The sequence below is a fragment of the Seriola aureovittata genome, chromosome 19 (genome assembly GCF_021018895.1).
Source record: "Seriola aureovittata isolate HTS-2021-v1 ecotype China chromosome 19, ASM2101889v1, whole genome shotgun sequence".
Taxonomy (NCBI): Eukaryota; Metazoa; Chordata; class Actinopteri; order Carangiformes; family Carangidae; genus Seriola; species Seriola aureovittata.
Window position 1 is genome coordinate 22,662,501 of NC_079382.1, and position 16,806 is coordinate 22,679,306.

The 16,806-nt window shown below is 40.3% G+C and overlaps 2 protein-coding genes across 6 annotated transcripts; one reads left to right on the forward strand and one right to left on the reverse strand.

Annotated features, from left to right (window-relative positions):
- Window positions 1–600: 600 nt before the first annotated feature.
- On the reverse strand, window positions 601–2,805 carry nkx2.2b (NK2 homeobox 2b). Its single transcript, XM_056405820.1, has 2 exons — window positions 2,308–2,805; window positions 601–1,786 (listed from the first exon to the last, which is right to left on the reverse strand). Exons 1-2 carry the CDS (start codon window positions 2,561–2,563, stop codon window positions 1,239–1,241), a joined length of 804 nt encoding a protein of 267 aa, XP_056261795.1. The 5' UTR covers window positions 2,564–2,805; the 3' UTR covers window positions 601–1,238.
- Window positions 2,806–9,268: 6,463 nt separating this feature from the next.
- On the forward strand, window positions 9,269–16,806 carry pax1b (paired box 1b). 5 transcript variants are annotated; one of them, XM_056405670.1, is made up of 6 exons: window positions 9,269–9,331; window positions 10,703–11,293; window positions 13,548–13,696; window positions 14,633–14,903; window positions 16,151–16,301; window positions 16,611–16,806. In XM_056405670.1, exons 1-5 carry the CDS (start codon window positions 9,328–9,330, stop codon window positions 16,297–16,299), a joined length of 1,164 nt encoding a protein of 387 aa, XP_056261645.1. In that variant the 5' UTR covers window positions 9,269–9,327; the 3' UTR covers window positions 16,300–16,301; window positions 16,611–16,806. The 5 variants fall into 5 exon arrangements, with proteins under 5 accessions (XP_056261645.1, XP_056261647.1, XP_056261649.1 ...); XM_056405672.1 differs by lacking the exon at window positions 16,611–16,806 and having other exon boundaries at window positions 14,633–14,756; window positions 14,793–14,903; window positions 16,151–16,553; XM_056405674.1 differs by lacking the exon at window positions 16,611–16,806 and having other exon boundaries at window positions 14,633–14,756; window positions 14,793–14,903; window positions 16,099–16,287.

The following is a 16,806-nucleotide window of genomic DNA, read 5'->3' on the forward strand; positions in this document are numbered from 1 at the left end:
ATCTTGTGACCAAAGATCAGATTATCTCCAGTCATGATATATATTAAAAATAAAATGTTAAGTTCCTATAAATACAGTAAATGTTCAACAAATCCTTTTAAACCAAAATCCATTTTTACACTTTTAGTTTCAAGACGCAAAGGTTTTAGGAATATTGTAACTTTAGCTTTAATTAGTACAACACGCATTTATTGTTAAAATATTACTTCTAATAATTGAATATCTTTTTAAGCAGCTTATTAAAACAATTATTCAGGACTTTTCCGACAGGAAAGATATTAATAGGAATTTTAATCTGAGATAAAGAGAGAAACTTTCCCAGATTTCAGTTCATTAATGATTCTGATTTAAATGATCCTATTGGCTGTGAATCAAAACATCAGTGATCAATGAAAGTCTAACATCTGGATGATGATCAGGATTCTGTTTTTTATCTTGTTCCTCTCAGAAACTCTGCAGCAGTTTGAAGTTTGAATTTGAAACCATCTCGAAATGCATGAAATTATTCATAAAAATCATATTTTGCTAATTGATGAAAACAATATTGATCGGATTTCTGTACAGATCAATAAATTGGCGTCATGACAGAACAGACTCCTGCGTTTATTCACCGTCATAAATATCCAGTTTATTACAAAACAACTCACAACGCAACATTATAAATAGATTTACAAAACACAGGGCGACGACTTCTCGCGATAAAAGTGACTCTTCTGCAGCAAACACAACAAACACAACAACAAATAAACTCACAGAAAATCTCCAAAAACAAACAAACAAATAAACAAACATTTGGTTTGATCAGTTCAGTCTGTTTGTCCACGGATTTAACAAGAGGCCGAGCAGCTTCATCCGGCGTCAGAAATAAAAACAATAGAATCAACAGATGAGACAGAAAAACTGATTTTAGGGGAAATCGCGTCTAATCGATTCAATTCTCTAAAAAGGAACCGGAAGCCAGCAGGAAGAAAATAAGACATTAAGACTTGCTTTCAGATTGTGTTTCTGCTCCTCTTTTCTTCTGCCTCGTTTCAAGACGCATCTCGTTCCTGGAAAAGATCATTTTTCTGAATTAAAGCAAATTCCCGCAAATTACAGCGGGAATTTTCTCACTTTCTGAACAGTGTTAATTATCGATCAGAGGACGGATCGATCACTTTCAGGCCCAACTCGAGCTCACACCGTGGACTTCTTCTTCGTGTGGAAACGTGTCTCTCGGTCAGAGTGTTGCTCCGGCTTCACCAGCTCCAGTGGTACATGTGCGCCAGGTGCTGCACCCCTGGGTGCTGCTGCGGCAGGCCGGGGTGCTCCGGGCCATAGGCGGGGTGCAGCAGCGGGGAGTAGGCGCACAGAGGCAGGCTGAGGCCGGACCCGAGGGGCGCCTCCAGCTCCTGCACTATGATCCGGTCGCAGGGCATCCCGTCCCGCACCAGGACCGGGATGGTGACGCGGCGGCCCGGCAGCAGCTGCAGCGCCTCCAGGCTGCGCTCGGTCCGGGCGCGCTTCATCTTGTAGCGGTGGTTCTGGAACCAGATCTTCACCTGGTTCGGGGTGAGGCGGATCAGCCCGGCCAGGTGCTCCCGCTCCGGGGCGGACAGGTAGCGCTGCTGCCGGAAGCGGCGCTCCAGCTCGAAGGTCTGCGCCTTGGAGAAGAGCACGCGCCGCTTCCTGCCGCGGCTCCTCTGCGCGTCGCCGCCCGATGAATCCCGCTCCGCGTCCGGGGACTCGTCCGTGGAGAGGTCGGGGGATTTGGGCTCGGTGCGGGACTTGAAGGACAGACCGTGAACTGCAGGAGGAGAAGTGACCTGGTTACTCTCTGCACCTGATCACCCTGAAACACAAACTCCCACCAAGAGCCAGTTCTTTAAAAACACTGAAGCTGCTTCTCTCACACACTCTCATTTTAACCTTTAACATTTACAACCCAACACAAACACTTCCCGCCCGGAAGTTTGTTTTCATTCACTAAAACACAGATTTTAACTTCACCTGATGTTTGGACACGCGGCTGTCCTGAACATCTGCAGCAGCTGGTCACCGCTTAATATTCATAATGAGGTGATTGTTTAATTATTAAGAAATTAGAATAGTTTCCGAGCCGCACTGAGGATGAACTGATGATTGATGTTTAGAACAGAGATGAGAGAGAAGAGGGATTCACCAAGTGTGGGAAGTAGATATCGATACTTTGGCTGATCAATATGATTTTATAATGATCGGAGCGGGAGCGTCAGATTCCAGATTGTGAGTCAGAAATGAGATGAAAATGACGTGACACATGTTTGTGTTTGACGCTGATCTCCTCACATGAGAAGTGCAGGTTACCGGATCCGCAGCTCCACCTGCCGAGGTTCCCGCCGCCGCCGAGCTCGCACAAACTCCGGCCGCTAAATCCCAGTGTCTGCGGGTTTCCCGCGCCCGGAGCCTCCGCGGAGGCCTCCTCCTTATCGTCCTCCTCCGCCTCCTCGGTCCCGGAGCAACCGCACCTCCCCGTCGGGTCGGGGAGAGCCAGGATGTCCCGCACGGAGAATCCCGTTTTTGTGTTGGTGGTGCCGGAAGACATGACGCGGGAAAAGAAAGAGAGAAAGAAGGAAGAAGAAAAAGTTCCAGGTTTGATTCCCGCGGTGGTTCAGCGGCTGCAGCCGGTCACAGCGGAGGCTCTGCGGCCATGGAGGGCGTGAAATGGAGCGGGACCCCGGAGCTGCACGAGCCGAGCTGCACGAGCCGAGCAGAGAGGAGCTGCACGAGCCGAGCTGCACGAGCCGAGCAGAGAGGAGCTGCACGAGCCGAGCAGAGAGGAGAGGATTTAACAGGATGAAAAAAACTGAGAGAGTGTCCTCCGTCCTTTTAACGACCTGTGTGTGTGTGTGTGTGTGTGTGTGTGTGTGTGTGTGTGTGTGTGTGTGTGTGGTGTGTGTGTGTGTGTGTGTGAGAGAACGGGGGCGGGTCCCTGGAGTCAAGAGGATGAGGGTGTGAAGAAGAAGAAACAGTTGAGGGAGGAGATGAAGGTTTAATGATGGAGGATTAGAAAGAAAGAAAGAAACGACTCATTTCCACTGATCCGCTTCCGGTTCGTGTTGAACACAGATCAGTTTAATCACATATAATATATATTGTAATAAATATTATTGTTGTTGTTTTGATAATATAAGTTATATATAAGAGTTTACATCCTGTTGAAGCTTTTGAAACAATAGAAATGAACCTAATAAATAAATAAATAAAAATACATTGACAATCAACATAAAATGTATTTTATTCAACAAAATTGGAAAAATTTCATTTATTTTCACAGTTTTGTAATAAAAGAAATAAACAAAAACAGAAAAACAAAGATATATAAACAATCAAATCAAATAAATAAAAAGTCAAATTTCATAAGTAGAAATTTAGAAATAAAAAATAAAAACACAACAAAATGAGAACTAAGGATTTAAATATCTTTTCCATTCACACAATTCAGGAATGAATATTTATATTAAAAAATCTAAAGCTTTTATTTATTTATTATTTTGTTGGTCTAAAATAAAATAATAAAATTTAAATATTGTTTTTAAATGACGAATCATCTTCAAAAAGCTCAACATGTGTAAAAAGTAAAAGAATGAGTTTGAATAAAGAAAAAGAGGACGTGGTGTCTACAGCTGCACAGGAATAAAGTTCATTAATATAATTAACAAAAACAACATTATTAACAAGCTTTTACATTATAAAACGATGAAATCTGTAAAACAAAAAACTGAAAGTCATTTATCAGCATTTATCGTCTCTGTGTCTCAGCGTCTCAGTGTCTCTGCGTCTGTGTCTCAGCGTCTGTGTCTCAGCGTCTGTGTCTCAGCGTCTGTGTCTCAGCGTCTCTGTGTCTCAGCGTCTCTGTATCTCAGCGTCTCTGTGTCTCAGCGTCTGTGTCTCAGCGTCTCTGTGTCTCAGCGTCTCTGCGTCTCTGCGTCTGTGTCTCAGCGTCTCTGTGTCTCAGCGTCTGTGTCTCAGCGTCTGTGTCTCAGCGTCTCTGCGTCTGTGTCTCAGTGTCTCAGCGTCTCTGTATCTCAGCGTCTCTGTGTCTCAGCGTCTGTCTCTCAGCGTCTGTGTCTCTGTATCTCAGCGTCTCTGTGTCTCAGCGTCTGTGTCTTTGCGTCTGTGTCTCAGTGTCTCTGTATCTCAGCGTCTCTGTGTCTCTGCGTCTGTGTCTCAGTGTCTCTGTGTCTCAGCGTCTCTGTGTCTCAGTGTCTCTGTATCTTAGTGTCTCAGTGTCTCAGCGTCTGTGTCTCAGTGTCTCTGTATCTCAGCGTCTCTGTGTCTCAGCGTCTGTGTCTCTGTGTCTTTGCGTCTGTGTCTCAGTGTCTCTGTATCTCAGCGTCTCTGTGTCTCTGTGTCTCTGTGTCTCAGCGTCTCTGTGTCTCTGTGTCTCTGTGTCTCAGTGTCTCAGTGTCTCTGTGTCTCAGTGTCTCTGTATCTCAGCGTCTCTGTGTCTCTGCGTCTGTGTCTCAGTGTCTCTGTATCTCAGCGTCTCTGTGTCTCTGCGTCTGTGTCTCAGTGTCTCAGCGTCTGTGTCTCAGTGTCTCTGTATCTCAGCGTCTCTGTGTCTCTGCGTCTGTGTCTCAGTGTCTCAGCGTCTGTGTCTCAGTGTCTCTGTGTCTCTGCGTCTGTGTCTCAGTGTCTCAGCGTCTGTGTCTCAGTGTCTCTGTGTCTCAGTGTCTCAGCGTCTGTGTCTCAGTGTCTCTGTATCTCAGCGTCTCTGTGTCTCAGCGTATCAGTGTTTGTTTTGAGGATTAAAGAGTCTCAGTGTTTACTCTCATCAGCTGATCGACTGACTCCACTCAGCTCTCACAGCTCTGTCCTCCTGTCGTCCAACCGTCTGATCAACAACTCAGACTTCTTCATTTTAAAGAGAAATCATTTTGTCTCAAGAGACACATTCACGTTTTTTATCCTGTTTGTATTTTGTTGTTTTTCTGTCTGTTTTCATCCAGGTTCAAAAACTGACGACAGCAGCTGCCGGTGAGTTACAGGTGAGTCTCTACAAATCCTTTAATTAACCAATCACAGACAGCTCGTTATCAGCTGTTTCGAACCTTGACAGAAACTTTAAAGTCGTTGATCAAAATCTTTCGTTCCAAACTCAGTTTTTGTTTTATATTCTAAACTGAAACTCTTTGAAGTTTCTACTTTATTAATGTGTTGGAGGCGTCACTTGATGCTCTGACATTTCAAGTCTTTATTTTAATGATGAAATCAGTCACAGCTGCAACGATCGATCCATTCATCAGTCAATCGAGAGAAAATTCATCCATCATTTTAAAGTAAAATGATCATAAATGTGAGAGACGTTTAATAAAATCTTGGGTTTCTGTCTCTAATAATGTAAATCTGGAAAATCTTACCCTGGAAAGTGACTTGAATTGAAATCATGTTGCACTTCAGGAAAGACATTTTCACTGTTTTCTGATCTGAATTAATCAGCATATTCATCTTTAATAACATGATCAGTTGAAGCCTGAAAAGAAATAGTTGATAAAGGAAATAATCATTTTCTGATATGTTTGTCTAATGTCGTTGATCATCTCTCGGCTCCCAGAGGAAACAGACTCCTTCAGATTTGTCTTGTTTTTACGAGACAGAGTTTCTATGTTTGGTGAGTTTTGCTTTCCATTTGCTGCATGTCTGTGTGATGTGTGTGACAATGAGCTGAGCTGTGTGTGTGTGTGTGTGTGTGTGTGTGTGTGTGTGTGTGTGTGTGTGTGTGTGTGTGTGTTGGATCCTGCTGGGTGGTCGAACTCTGCAAACAAACACACGACTGGCCAATGCCCACAAAGACCGCACAGCCTCGACATTTATCCCATTTATTCCCCCTGAACACTTTATAATGGCCTGACTGACACACACACACACACACACACACACACACACGCACACGCACACGCACACTCTGCTGGGAATACATGTGAGGCTGCTGGGAGTTGTCATGGTATTCAGGCTGCAGCCTTCAATAGTCTTTATATTCATGACCACACACACAGTTTAACACATTTCACTGGGCGACATGTAAAAACACCTGAGTGGATTTAAACACGATTCATAGAATAAAAAATGTAATTTATCAAATTTGTAGTAAAACACAAAACAAATCTAACATGTATAACATTACGGATAATAACATTGCAAATTTACAAAGTGACATAAATTAGAATAAGAACAAGTAAAGTTCAATTAAATCAATTCAATTTAATATCAAAACAAAGATTTAATTAAATAGGATAAATAAAATCAAAATAGATAAAGTAAACGTAAATAGAAAGAAAAGAAAATATGTAAAAATGAAAATACCAAAAATAAAATAAATATGTTATTAAAAAGAAATTGAAAAGCAAAAGAAGTATTGGTAAAATGAAAACAAATGGAAATTAAATGGCACTAAAATGAAAACAGAGTTTATAATAAGACAAAATTAGTAAAAATTAATGAAAATGTAAATAACATAAAAAAATGTTTAAATGAAATATATAAAAAAAGAAAATAACACATTGACAGTAGAATAAAATAAAAACTGCATAAGACATAAAAAAAGATAAAATAAATAGGTCTGCGGTAAATAAGACAAATGTGTCACTGATTTTTCCCAGATTCATTTTTATTCCACTCAGACACAATAATGTGACAGTAGGTTTCCTGTTTTGGTTTATTTTTCATGTCTGCTGTGATGAAGTCGTGGAGTCTTGAAATTATTTGAAGCTTCTTAAAAACCTTTTTTGGGGATTTATTTTCCCACTAAACTTGATTTTCAATGAAAAATAATTTTATCATCCACTGCACTTACACTAACACACAACATCACACAGTGGGGTCCTAAATGTCTCCTAATCAGAAAGAAATTAAATATTATTTAATCCTAAAAACACAAAAAATAAACTGACAAATCTTAGTTCCCCTCAGAAATTCTTTAATCTGACATTTTAGAAACATTTTAAAAAAAAATCCCTGCAGCAGCTTTAATAAGACTTTAATTTGTCCACCTTCAAACCACCCGACCCCTCTGTCCAACCCTGAGCTCAGACTGCCCCCTGCTGTCTGACTGAGGAACTGCAGTCCATTCAACATGGAGAAAACTCAGCTCAGAGGTGGAAACAACATGTAGACAGGTCAGCACACTTTATTTCTGAACCTTAAAACATATAAAGAAAAAGGATAAAGACATTTTGAGAAAGAAATTAAAGAAAATATCCAAAGAAATCAGATGTTTTGTTTGTCTGAAAAAATTAAAAGTGTTACATTTTATTATTGATAAAATAAATGAAGAATAATCAGAGTAGAGATTATTATTATTCATTTATTTTGAAAAGGTTTGCAGGAAATTGTGTGTGCAATTATGACATTTTTACATTCTGCAATTTATTCAACTAAACTAATCTTTCTATAATCACTCGCTCTTATTTTACAGGTTTACAGCTTTTTTACAGAATATTGCTTGAACGTTTTATAAAAATAGCAAAATGTAATTTGGTTATAATTGTAGGAAAAACAGAGAAAATTTTCTTTTTAGAAAAAGTTTTGTTGTTTAAAAGCGTTGGTTATTTTCCTGAGGAATTTTTTTTTAAACTTTTGCTCCACTTATTCCTGTGAACAAATATTTATCCATCTTTATCTTATTATTGAAAACTTTATTCTTCACATGTTGAAGTGTTTGTTTACTTGTAGACAAACTGTCCATCTTTACAATGTCAGGTGTGCTGAAAAGACACTTGTTAAATTGGAAATGAATTGGAATCAGCTGACAGGAAGTGGATCAGTGAAGACATGAAACGAGCTGATTGGTGTCAAAGTCCCTGGAAAACTGTAATGCAGGAAATGTCCAGAAGGAGGCGCCATTGCATTAGAAATACACAGAGAAGTCCCCACACTGCTGATAAATCTGTCTGTGACCGCAGAGTGTTTTTAATGTGACTGTCATGTGACGAATCAGCTGGTCTCAGGAAACGGTTCATGAGTTTGAGTGTGACGTCACTTGATGGACGACTGTTCACACAAACATCTGGTCCAGGCCGCTGACGGGAACCATCAGGAGGAGTCTAGTCTACATACTTACTAGTTTTCTTTCCCAGAGCTTTCTGTCATCCTGTGACCTCAGTGAACTTCAGTCTCGTCATATATGAATATGTTACTAACATGTGTCTGTTGATCTTCTCTGGTGCCAGATGTGAACGTCCTCCTGACGCCGCCACAGGTGCCTTCACTGAGAAGATGAAGACGTTCAGACAGCTGAGAGACAAACGTCCAGGTTCATCAGAGGATGAATCAAACTGTTTGAAACATCCATCAGAGTTTAGAGGGCCGGTGTATTTACTGTCACTGTGTCTCTCTGGATATCATCCTGTTCCCACATCGAGGCTACTAACCTGGTGCATGGATTATAGATGGGGCCTGCCGCCACAGGTCCAGGAGGTCCAGGACGTCCAGGAGGTCAAGGAGGTCCAGGAGGTCAAGGAGGTCCAGGACGTCCAGGAGGTCCAGGACGTCCAGGACGTCCAGGAGGTCAAGGAGGTCCAGGAGGTCCAGGAGGTCCAGGACGTCCAGGAGGTCCAGGACGTCCAAGAGCTCCTGTGTCTCTGTGTGAAGTGACTGTTAACATTTCTTCTTTGAAGTCACGAGCTCAGATCAAAGAGAAAAAAAACTATGAAAAAATGACAAAAGAGACACAAAATGAAGTTACACAAATATAAAATGACAAAAGGATGGAAAACAAAGACACAAAACAACAACAACAGATGTTGTTGTTGTTTTGTGTCTTTCAGTCTTCTGAGCATCATCTGTCACTTTAATCTTCCTGCTTCCTCTCTCTCTCTCTCTCTCTCTCTCTCTCTCTCTCTCTCTCTCTCTCTCTCTCTCTCTCTCAGGTGTGTTCAGGTGTTACAGCTTCATGACACACTGTGAGGATTTTTATATTAGATCATAGTTTCTGTGTTTTACAGACTCTGTCCCTGTGTCCCTGAAGCAGCCGCAGTAACAGCTGATTGTCCCGGGCTGTGTCTCCTCCAGTCAGTCTGTGATGATGTGTTCAGTGTCAACATGTAAACCACAGAACGAATGAAAACGCAGCTTTAAATCGCACCAAAGAGCCCTTCAGGAACCCTCGTTCTTCTGGGCGCTTGTCTGCTCTGCAAACAGGAAATGATGACATGGTTTCCACCCGGAGGAGGAGGAGGAGGAGGAGGAGGAGGAGGAGGAGGAGGAGGAGGAGGAGGAGGAGGAGGAGATGATGATGATGGCTCAGGGTCTCAGGCTGCAGACGTAGCGCTGGATGGTGGAGCGGTGAGACGCAGTGCACGGCAGCTGATGGGTGAGACAAGACAAACTGAACTTTTACATTAAACAGAGTCAGAGAGAGAGAGTCCATGTCAGAGCAGGAGGAGGTCTACTCTGTGGGGGGGGGGGGGGGGGGGGGGGTTAGGAAAAGTTGCTTTGTTGCTGCTTTTATTTCCAAGTTAACTAAAGCATGAATTCATCTAAATGGTTTTCAGAAAGACGAGCTTCATGGAGAAAAGATTTGTCAGATGTAATTTAATGGAAATCCTGATGAAGTGAAGATGTAATCTCCTTAACCAACAATAATTCAGGAAACATGATGATGATGATTTTCATTCCAGTGCATCTGAGGAAAGTTAAAAACTGTATAAAACTGTATTTACTGTGGCACTTAAAGTTTGTTAAAAGTCTAAATGTGCAAAAGAAAGAGAGAGAGAGGGAGAGAGAGAGAGAGAGAGAGAGAGAGAAAACCACTGGAGGCCTGATGCTTTTCCACAAACAGCAGCTGCTGCAGAATTTCACATATTTCTTATTTTCTATTTCATGATTTCGGCAGAGACTTTCTTTCTGTGGTTGTTTCTACTTTTAGCTGATTGTTTCTTTGACTCCAGTGACACGAAACTGAAAACACACTGAGTGAAAACATCATGAACTGGCTTCAACTTTTCAGAAACTAATTACAGAAAAAATGGACTACAACTGTAGTATTATTTTAATTATTATGATTATTATCGTTTTATAATAACGATAATAATCATAATAATTATTATGATTATTATCATCACCATCATTATTATTATCATAATCATAATTATGATCTTTTAAAAACAAAATAAATATATATATTATTATTATTATTATTATTATTATTATTATTATTATCAGATCCATATTTTTATTTTTATTTTCTGCAGTTAAAGTTTTGTTAAAATGAAGCAGGTCAGTGTTTTCAGTCATAATCAGATCAGAATAAACGAGTAACTGAGCAAATATAAACTGACAAAAACAAGATCTTTTCTTTGTGAAGCAGCTTTATTTTTACAGATCTGACCTTTAATTCTTTAAGCTCATTTAAATCTCACACTCTCTATAAGAATTTTAAGTTTTGTTTATTTTTATTTCATTCTTGTGCAATAAAATCAAAGAAAATCTGTCATCTAATAATTCTTTTTCCTTTTTTAAATTATTTCTTAAGATTTTAATAATTAAGTTTAAACAAAAACATGTTTTAAGAAGCTGCAGCCAGGTTTAATTCGTTAGTTGAATATTTACTTGTTTTGTCATATTTAACTTTAAATTAGACTTTAAAAAAAAAAAATTCATAACTGAACAAAAACCAACATAAACAGAGCAGAAGGCCCTGGAACTGCAGGTGGTAAACCCCGTGTATCCTCCCTGTGTGCAGAGCAGAGCTACGGGGAGGTGAACCAGCTCGGCGGGGTGTTCGTTAACGGCCGGCCGCTGCCGAACCCGGTCCGGCTGCGGATCGTGGAGCTGGCGCAGCTCGGGATGCGGCCCTGCGACATCAGCCGCCAGCTGCGGGTCTCTCACGGCTGCGTGTCCAAGATCCTGGCCCGCTATAACGAGACCGGCTCCATCCTGCCCGGAGCCATCGGCGGCAGCAAGCCCCGGGTCACCACCCCGGTCGTGGTCAAGAGCATCCGGGACTACAAGCAGGGAGATCCGGGGATCTTCGCCTGGGAGATCCGGGACCGGCTGCTGACGGACGGGGTCTGTGACAAGTACAACGTCCCGTCCGTGAGCTCCATCAGCCGCATCCTCAGGAATAAGATCGGGACTCAACCGAGTCAGTCCGAGGGAGACAAGCCGGCTCCGGCTCCGCTCCAGTACGGACACGTCTACCCGTACCCCCCGTACACCGGGCCCGGGGTCACAGCCACCGGCACCAGGACCGGCAGCGGACCCGCCGGACACGTCGGCCTGCCGCGGAACTGGCACAACATCCTGGGCATCCGAGCTTTCATGGACCCGGCAGGTCGGTGAAACTGTTATCAACAAGTCCACATTTAAATCCTTCATTTAAACCTTAAAACATCCGGATCCTTGTCTGAGTTTAAAGCAACAAACAAACAAACTGTCATTTTATGTTCACAAATATTTCCCGTGAGTTTTGTCCAAGTCAAATAGAAAATGTTTTTATACTGTTTTTTATTGATTCAGTTAATTGTTGGATAGATTTATTTTCATATTTCTGCAGCTACATTATAAAGAATAAATTCCTTCAGGTTAATTGTAAATAATTCATTGATCATGTTGCTACAAAAGTTCAGTTTTAATCCTGGAATCAGCCAGAAAAACGTTTTGAAACTTACAAATTCAGGTTCAGTGAAGTTACTAAAAGTAGAATTATGAAGTAAAAATTTAATTTAATGTATTGGAAATATTATTTATTGAAAATAAACCACCTTATATAACTGCCGTTAACAAACAGCTACTAGAACATTTAACATCTTAAATCGCATAATAAACAATTCATATTATTATTAATTATTCTTTTCTTCTTTGTGTTTTTCTCTGGGTTTGAACATAATATCACATTATTATTATTATTATTATTATTATTGTTATTATTATTATTATTATTATTGTTATTGTTATTATTATTATTATTATTATTATTATTATTATTATTATTATTATTATTATTATAATGGGATTTTTTTTAACTCACGTTTGTTGTGAAATCATGGAGTAATATTTAACAAGGTCTGAAATCTACAACTAAAATCTTCTCCTGTTTTCTGTTAATCTGATCTCATTTAATCTTTTCAGTGTTCTTCACACAGTCATTCAGTTTAGTTAATACGAGAGAGACAGAGAGAGAGAGAGAGAGAGAGAGAGACAGAGAGAGACAGAGAGAGAGAGAGAGAGAGAGAGAGAGAGACAGAGAGAGAGAGAGAGAGACAGAGAGAGAGAGAGAGAGACAGAGAGAGACAGAGAGAGAGAGAGAGAGACAGAGAGACAGAGAGAGAGAGAGAGAGACAGAGAGACAGAGAGAGAGAGAGAGACAGAGAGAGAGAGACAGAGAGAGAGAGAGACAGAGAGAGAGAGAGACAGAGAGAGACAGAGACAGAGAGAGAGAGAGAGAGAGAGAGAGAGAGAGAGAGAGTCTTATTTCTATCGTGGTCAGTTTCGTCTTGGTGGTTAACTGGATCCAGAACTGGTTACCATGGCAACGCTAAAAACCCTGCTGGGTCCACGTCTTTGGCTTCCTCTGTTCGATCAACATCAGTTTTTAAAGACGTTTTCAAACCTGCAGAAACAGCAGATTGTGATTTATGCAAATGGGAAAGTGTGAAAGTGTTTGAGGGCTGAGCTGCTGGTTTGTATTTGACAGGCTACTTCCCAATAATTTAAATATCACAATGTCTCTCTGTCATGGTTCTGCTTTACTCCTCAAGTCTTAAAGTCTTCACTCTAGAAGATCTTCATTATGATTTGAATTCTATTGAACAAAAATGTAAGTGACGCATAAAAAAACCTCAAGTTTTCAAGTTGATCTCATGAAGCCGTTTCCTGCAGCTGAAATTCAAAAACAAGACGTTGTTTCTAACTTCAGCGGCAGCAGCTGAAGTCACATCACAGAATCCATCAGCAGCTTTCACACTGAAACTCCTGAGACTGAACATGTGGAGAAAATAAAACATTTTTAAAAACATCTGTTCATAATGAAACTGTGGTGGAAACAGAACAGATGAGCTCAAGTCTGACTTTTAAACTCAAGTCAGAAAATCTATTTGTATTATTTTCTGTTTCTGTCTTTATTTATTTACAGTTTATTAAATTTGAACACAAACAAAATGTGCACGTCAAATACAAAGATAAAGCAGAAAGAAACGTACAGAACAAATGCTGAATTTTCTGAAGGCTGGAGTGACACGGTCATGAATATTTATATTTCATGTTTAAAAATCTCTCCTATAAACTGATGAAAACTGATGAACTTGTGGATCAACTTTACCTTTTTCAAAATGTTGAAAAATTCCTGTAATTTTTATAAAAAGCAGTTTGTTTTTCACACGTTCCGATTTGATAAAATCACTTTTTCCAACAACAACAGGGTCGCTGGTTGCTGACATCTTTTTTTAAAGACTGGTAATTCTTCCCTTTTAAAACATAAACTAAAGAAATGAATGTAGTATTTCACGAAGCAGAGCGACACTCTGAGATTATTCATGTTAAATTGAATTAAGTTTAAATCGTTAATCCAGTCTACACTGTCTGCTCAGCTCTGTCTGGACCTAATGCACACTCAGCCAAAGTGGAGGACTGGACCAGTATGACCAGTATGACCAGTATGAGCAGCAGAGCGTTTCCCTCTGGAATAAATGGAGCAGAGAAAATCAACAACGAGCCGGACTTCAAATATCCACAGCAGGTAAGAGACGTGCAGATCAATCAGTTATTGATCTTTAGTTTCAACTTGAATTTTCTTTTCATGCTGGTGTGTTTCCATTTGCTCGCTCTGTTTTACTTTTGGGGCTCTATTTGGCTTCCTGGTAGTTTATTACTAGGTGCTCTGATTGGCTACCATCATCATCATCATCACCATCATCATCATCATCACAGCCGTCTTGATGTTGTTTGTTTTGGGCTGAACTACAAACAGCTGACTGTGGATCATATGGAAGATAAAAACACGAGGTGGATGTTTGTGATTCACTTCAGAAAAACCTTCAGTTTATGAACAAGTAAAAAAAAGGCTGTGCTTCTCCTGGTTGCCATGGTTACCTGCAGTTTAACATACACTCAGGTCTGATTTAAGCTGTTCAGTATTTTTCATTTTGGACAATATTGTGAAACCAGAGTAATCAGAGTATTATAAATAAAACATTTGCAAACTTTTTGTAAAGTGACAATAGTTTGAACATTTTTGGATTCTGTGACATTTATTGGCAATTTTTTAAAATAAAGGTGATTTTTGGCAAAATTAGTTCATTTGTGGAAAGTGAAGACAGTTTGGATTTAAGAACATTTTTTTCAAAGTGAGGAGTTTTTGGACATTTTTAGAGAAGTGGATTATGGGGGATTTGAGAACACGTCTGGAGATTTCAGTCCAGTATATTTTGGCAGGTAAAGATCCTGTTGCACAGCAGATGTATATTTAGTCTTTTTCCTCACAACGAAGAGACAAGAAAGGAAAAACATTCAACAGAAAACTAAATAAATTGTTTCCGTCGGTCTGTTCAACGTTCTGATTGGTTGGATCGTTCTAAACAAAACTAATCTAATCTGCTGCTGCTGGTTTTTAGTGATTTTCTTTTAACAAATATGTTCGATCGTCATGTTTCTCTTCATTCTGTCTTTTCCTCAGTCCTCGTCCAGTCTGTCTGGTTACGTCTCCGCTTGTGCGTATTCTCCACCAAACCAGTACGGTGCGTACGGAGGTCCAGCAGCCAGCTACATGAACACCGGACACCACTGGCAGCCTCACTCCTCCAGTCTGGCTCCCAGTCTGGCTCCCAGTCTGGCTCCCAGTCTGGCTCCCAGTCTGGCTCCCAGTCTGGCTCACCCCGGCTCTGCAGCACCACTGGAGGCCACAGATTTTCACATCACGACATCTTTCAAACTTTCACAAAGAGAAGGTGAGACTGACTCCTTGTCTCTGACCAGGTGTGGAAGATGTGATCCAGATGTTTTACGTCCAGAATGACAACAAACCAACCAGAATTATTTCAATAGAAGTCAGTGCCATGTTTTTGAGACATCGGTAACTCCACATTCCTCTCCCAGCTCACTGTTGATATTCACGGTTGTATTTTAGTCTTTCGGGGGACGGAGAGTTTGTGGTCTGGCTGAAAATTACAAATCTAAATAACATCCTGTGTTGGAAGCTATAAAAACACATCTGAGGAGCTGCTGCTGTTTCTGCGCTCAGCAGCCACTAATGTGTGTTTCTCAGGGAGAGGCTCGGTCGTGTTGAGTCTTTAGTTAGTAGGTTGAACATAAAGCGTAAAATACAGATGATATAATGCATCATATCTGCTGCGTGTGAAAAGTGACGATGCAAACAAACATGATAAATGTGGCTGATTCAGCTGCTGGAGAGGACAAGAAATTAAAAAGCAAAATATGCTAATGTAGGTTTAATGATTCGTATCAAACAATAAATCTCAATGATATGTTTCAGTGTTTTCATGCTGCAGAAAAAAAGAGTTTGACATAGTTTTAACTGGAAAAGAAAAACGATTTCCCACCAGCTGTTTCAAAAAAAGGATCATTATCAGTGATGTCACCTGAGTTCAGCAGGTTCAGGTAAAGTGTAAAAGACTCACCTGAACAAAATATCTTGATAAATATCAAGTCATGAAATAAATGCAATAAATCATGATAGTATTATTCCTGTGTCTGTGTTTCCCAACCTGAGAGCTGGGTCACCTGAAAGCATCACAACCTTCTAAGAACTAAGAAATAAAGACATTTAAATTACATTTAAAAAGATGTTTTCTTCTATAATCTTTGTTTTTATAAATTGCAAAATACTTGATAGTTTTACCTTCCTGGGCTTCCGTAGCTTCTGGACTGGAGCATTTGTTGCTAAATAATTGTCTCTTTGAGAAAAAGCAGTGAATAGAAATTAAAGGCAGAATAGGAAACAATAAAAACAGCAAACACTCAAAAACATAAACAGTAATGAAGCAGAACAACAACAGATATCAGCTGTTAACTAAATGTTTTCAGCTTTAACCTTTTAACCTTTAAATACAAACCAACGATTATTGACATGAGAGTAATAATCGTGATGAATCTGTTTTTGTTTTGTTGTGTGTTTTTCTGCAGAGGACAGGAAACCTCAGAGTCCTCTGAACAAACATCCTCTCCCTGCTCACAGATTATCTTCAGCCTCGTGACCAGGCTGAGGAAACTCACAAGATGCGACGAGACGTTCAAAGACTGTCAGATTTTTACAAACCTATCCTTCTGTCTGCCTGTGCTGGAACTGTAGACCCTCCAGGACTTGATGTAGTGAAGAAGAGGTGAAGGTAAAACACAGAAAGCCATTTTGGAGCTGCGTCTGTTTCCCTAAATTGCATCGGGATGGTATCATCTTGTAAAATATCTTGGCAGAGCTGGAAGTATATTTTTCTATGAATGTGCTTAATAAAGATTTAATAATGCAACAAAAAAATTTATCTCAGTGGGAAAAGATTTCCAGATGTGAGAGCAGAGAAGGACGACAGATGTTCGTATAGAATTATAATGATAATAATAAAAAATATATTTTTATATGTGGATCTGTGTGTGTTCATGGCGTCTTACTGATCAATACTATTTAATACAATCTGACGTAGTGTCTCCGCACTGAGAGGAGCAACAAGCGGTTCCTGGATCTGCATTGTGACTCGAAGGTTGCCGGTTCGATTCCCGGACCAACAGGATGAATGTGTGTGAGGGCAGTGAAACAGCAGCTTCTGCCCCTCCCTCCTCTCCACAGATCAGGTGCACGTACCTGTGTGCAGCTGCTCAATGCAAACGCATCAGACTTCA

Excerpts from the sequence above, each read along its gene's own strand:
- nkx2.2b (XM_056405820.1), bottom strand. The coding sequence starts at position 2,563 with ATGTCTTCCGGCACCACCAACACAAAAACGGGATTCTCCGTGCGGGAC. Across the intron at positions 1,787-2,307 it reads CGGTAACCTGCACTTCTCAT|TTCACGGTCTGTCCTTCAAG; the intron begins GTGAGGAGATCA and ends CTCCTCCTGCAG.
- pax1b (XM_056405670.1), top strand. Across the intron at positions 11,294-13,547 it reads AGCTTTCATGGACCCGGCAG|CTCTGTCTGGACCTAATGCA; the intron begins GTCGGTGAAACT and ends CTGTCTGCTCAG. Across the intron at positions 14,904-16,150 it reads CAAACTTTCACAAAGAGAAG|ATTATCTTCAGCCTCGTGAC; the intron begins GTGAGACTGACT and ends CCCTGCTCACAG.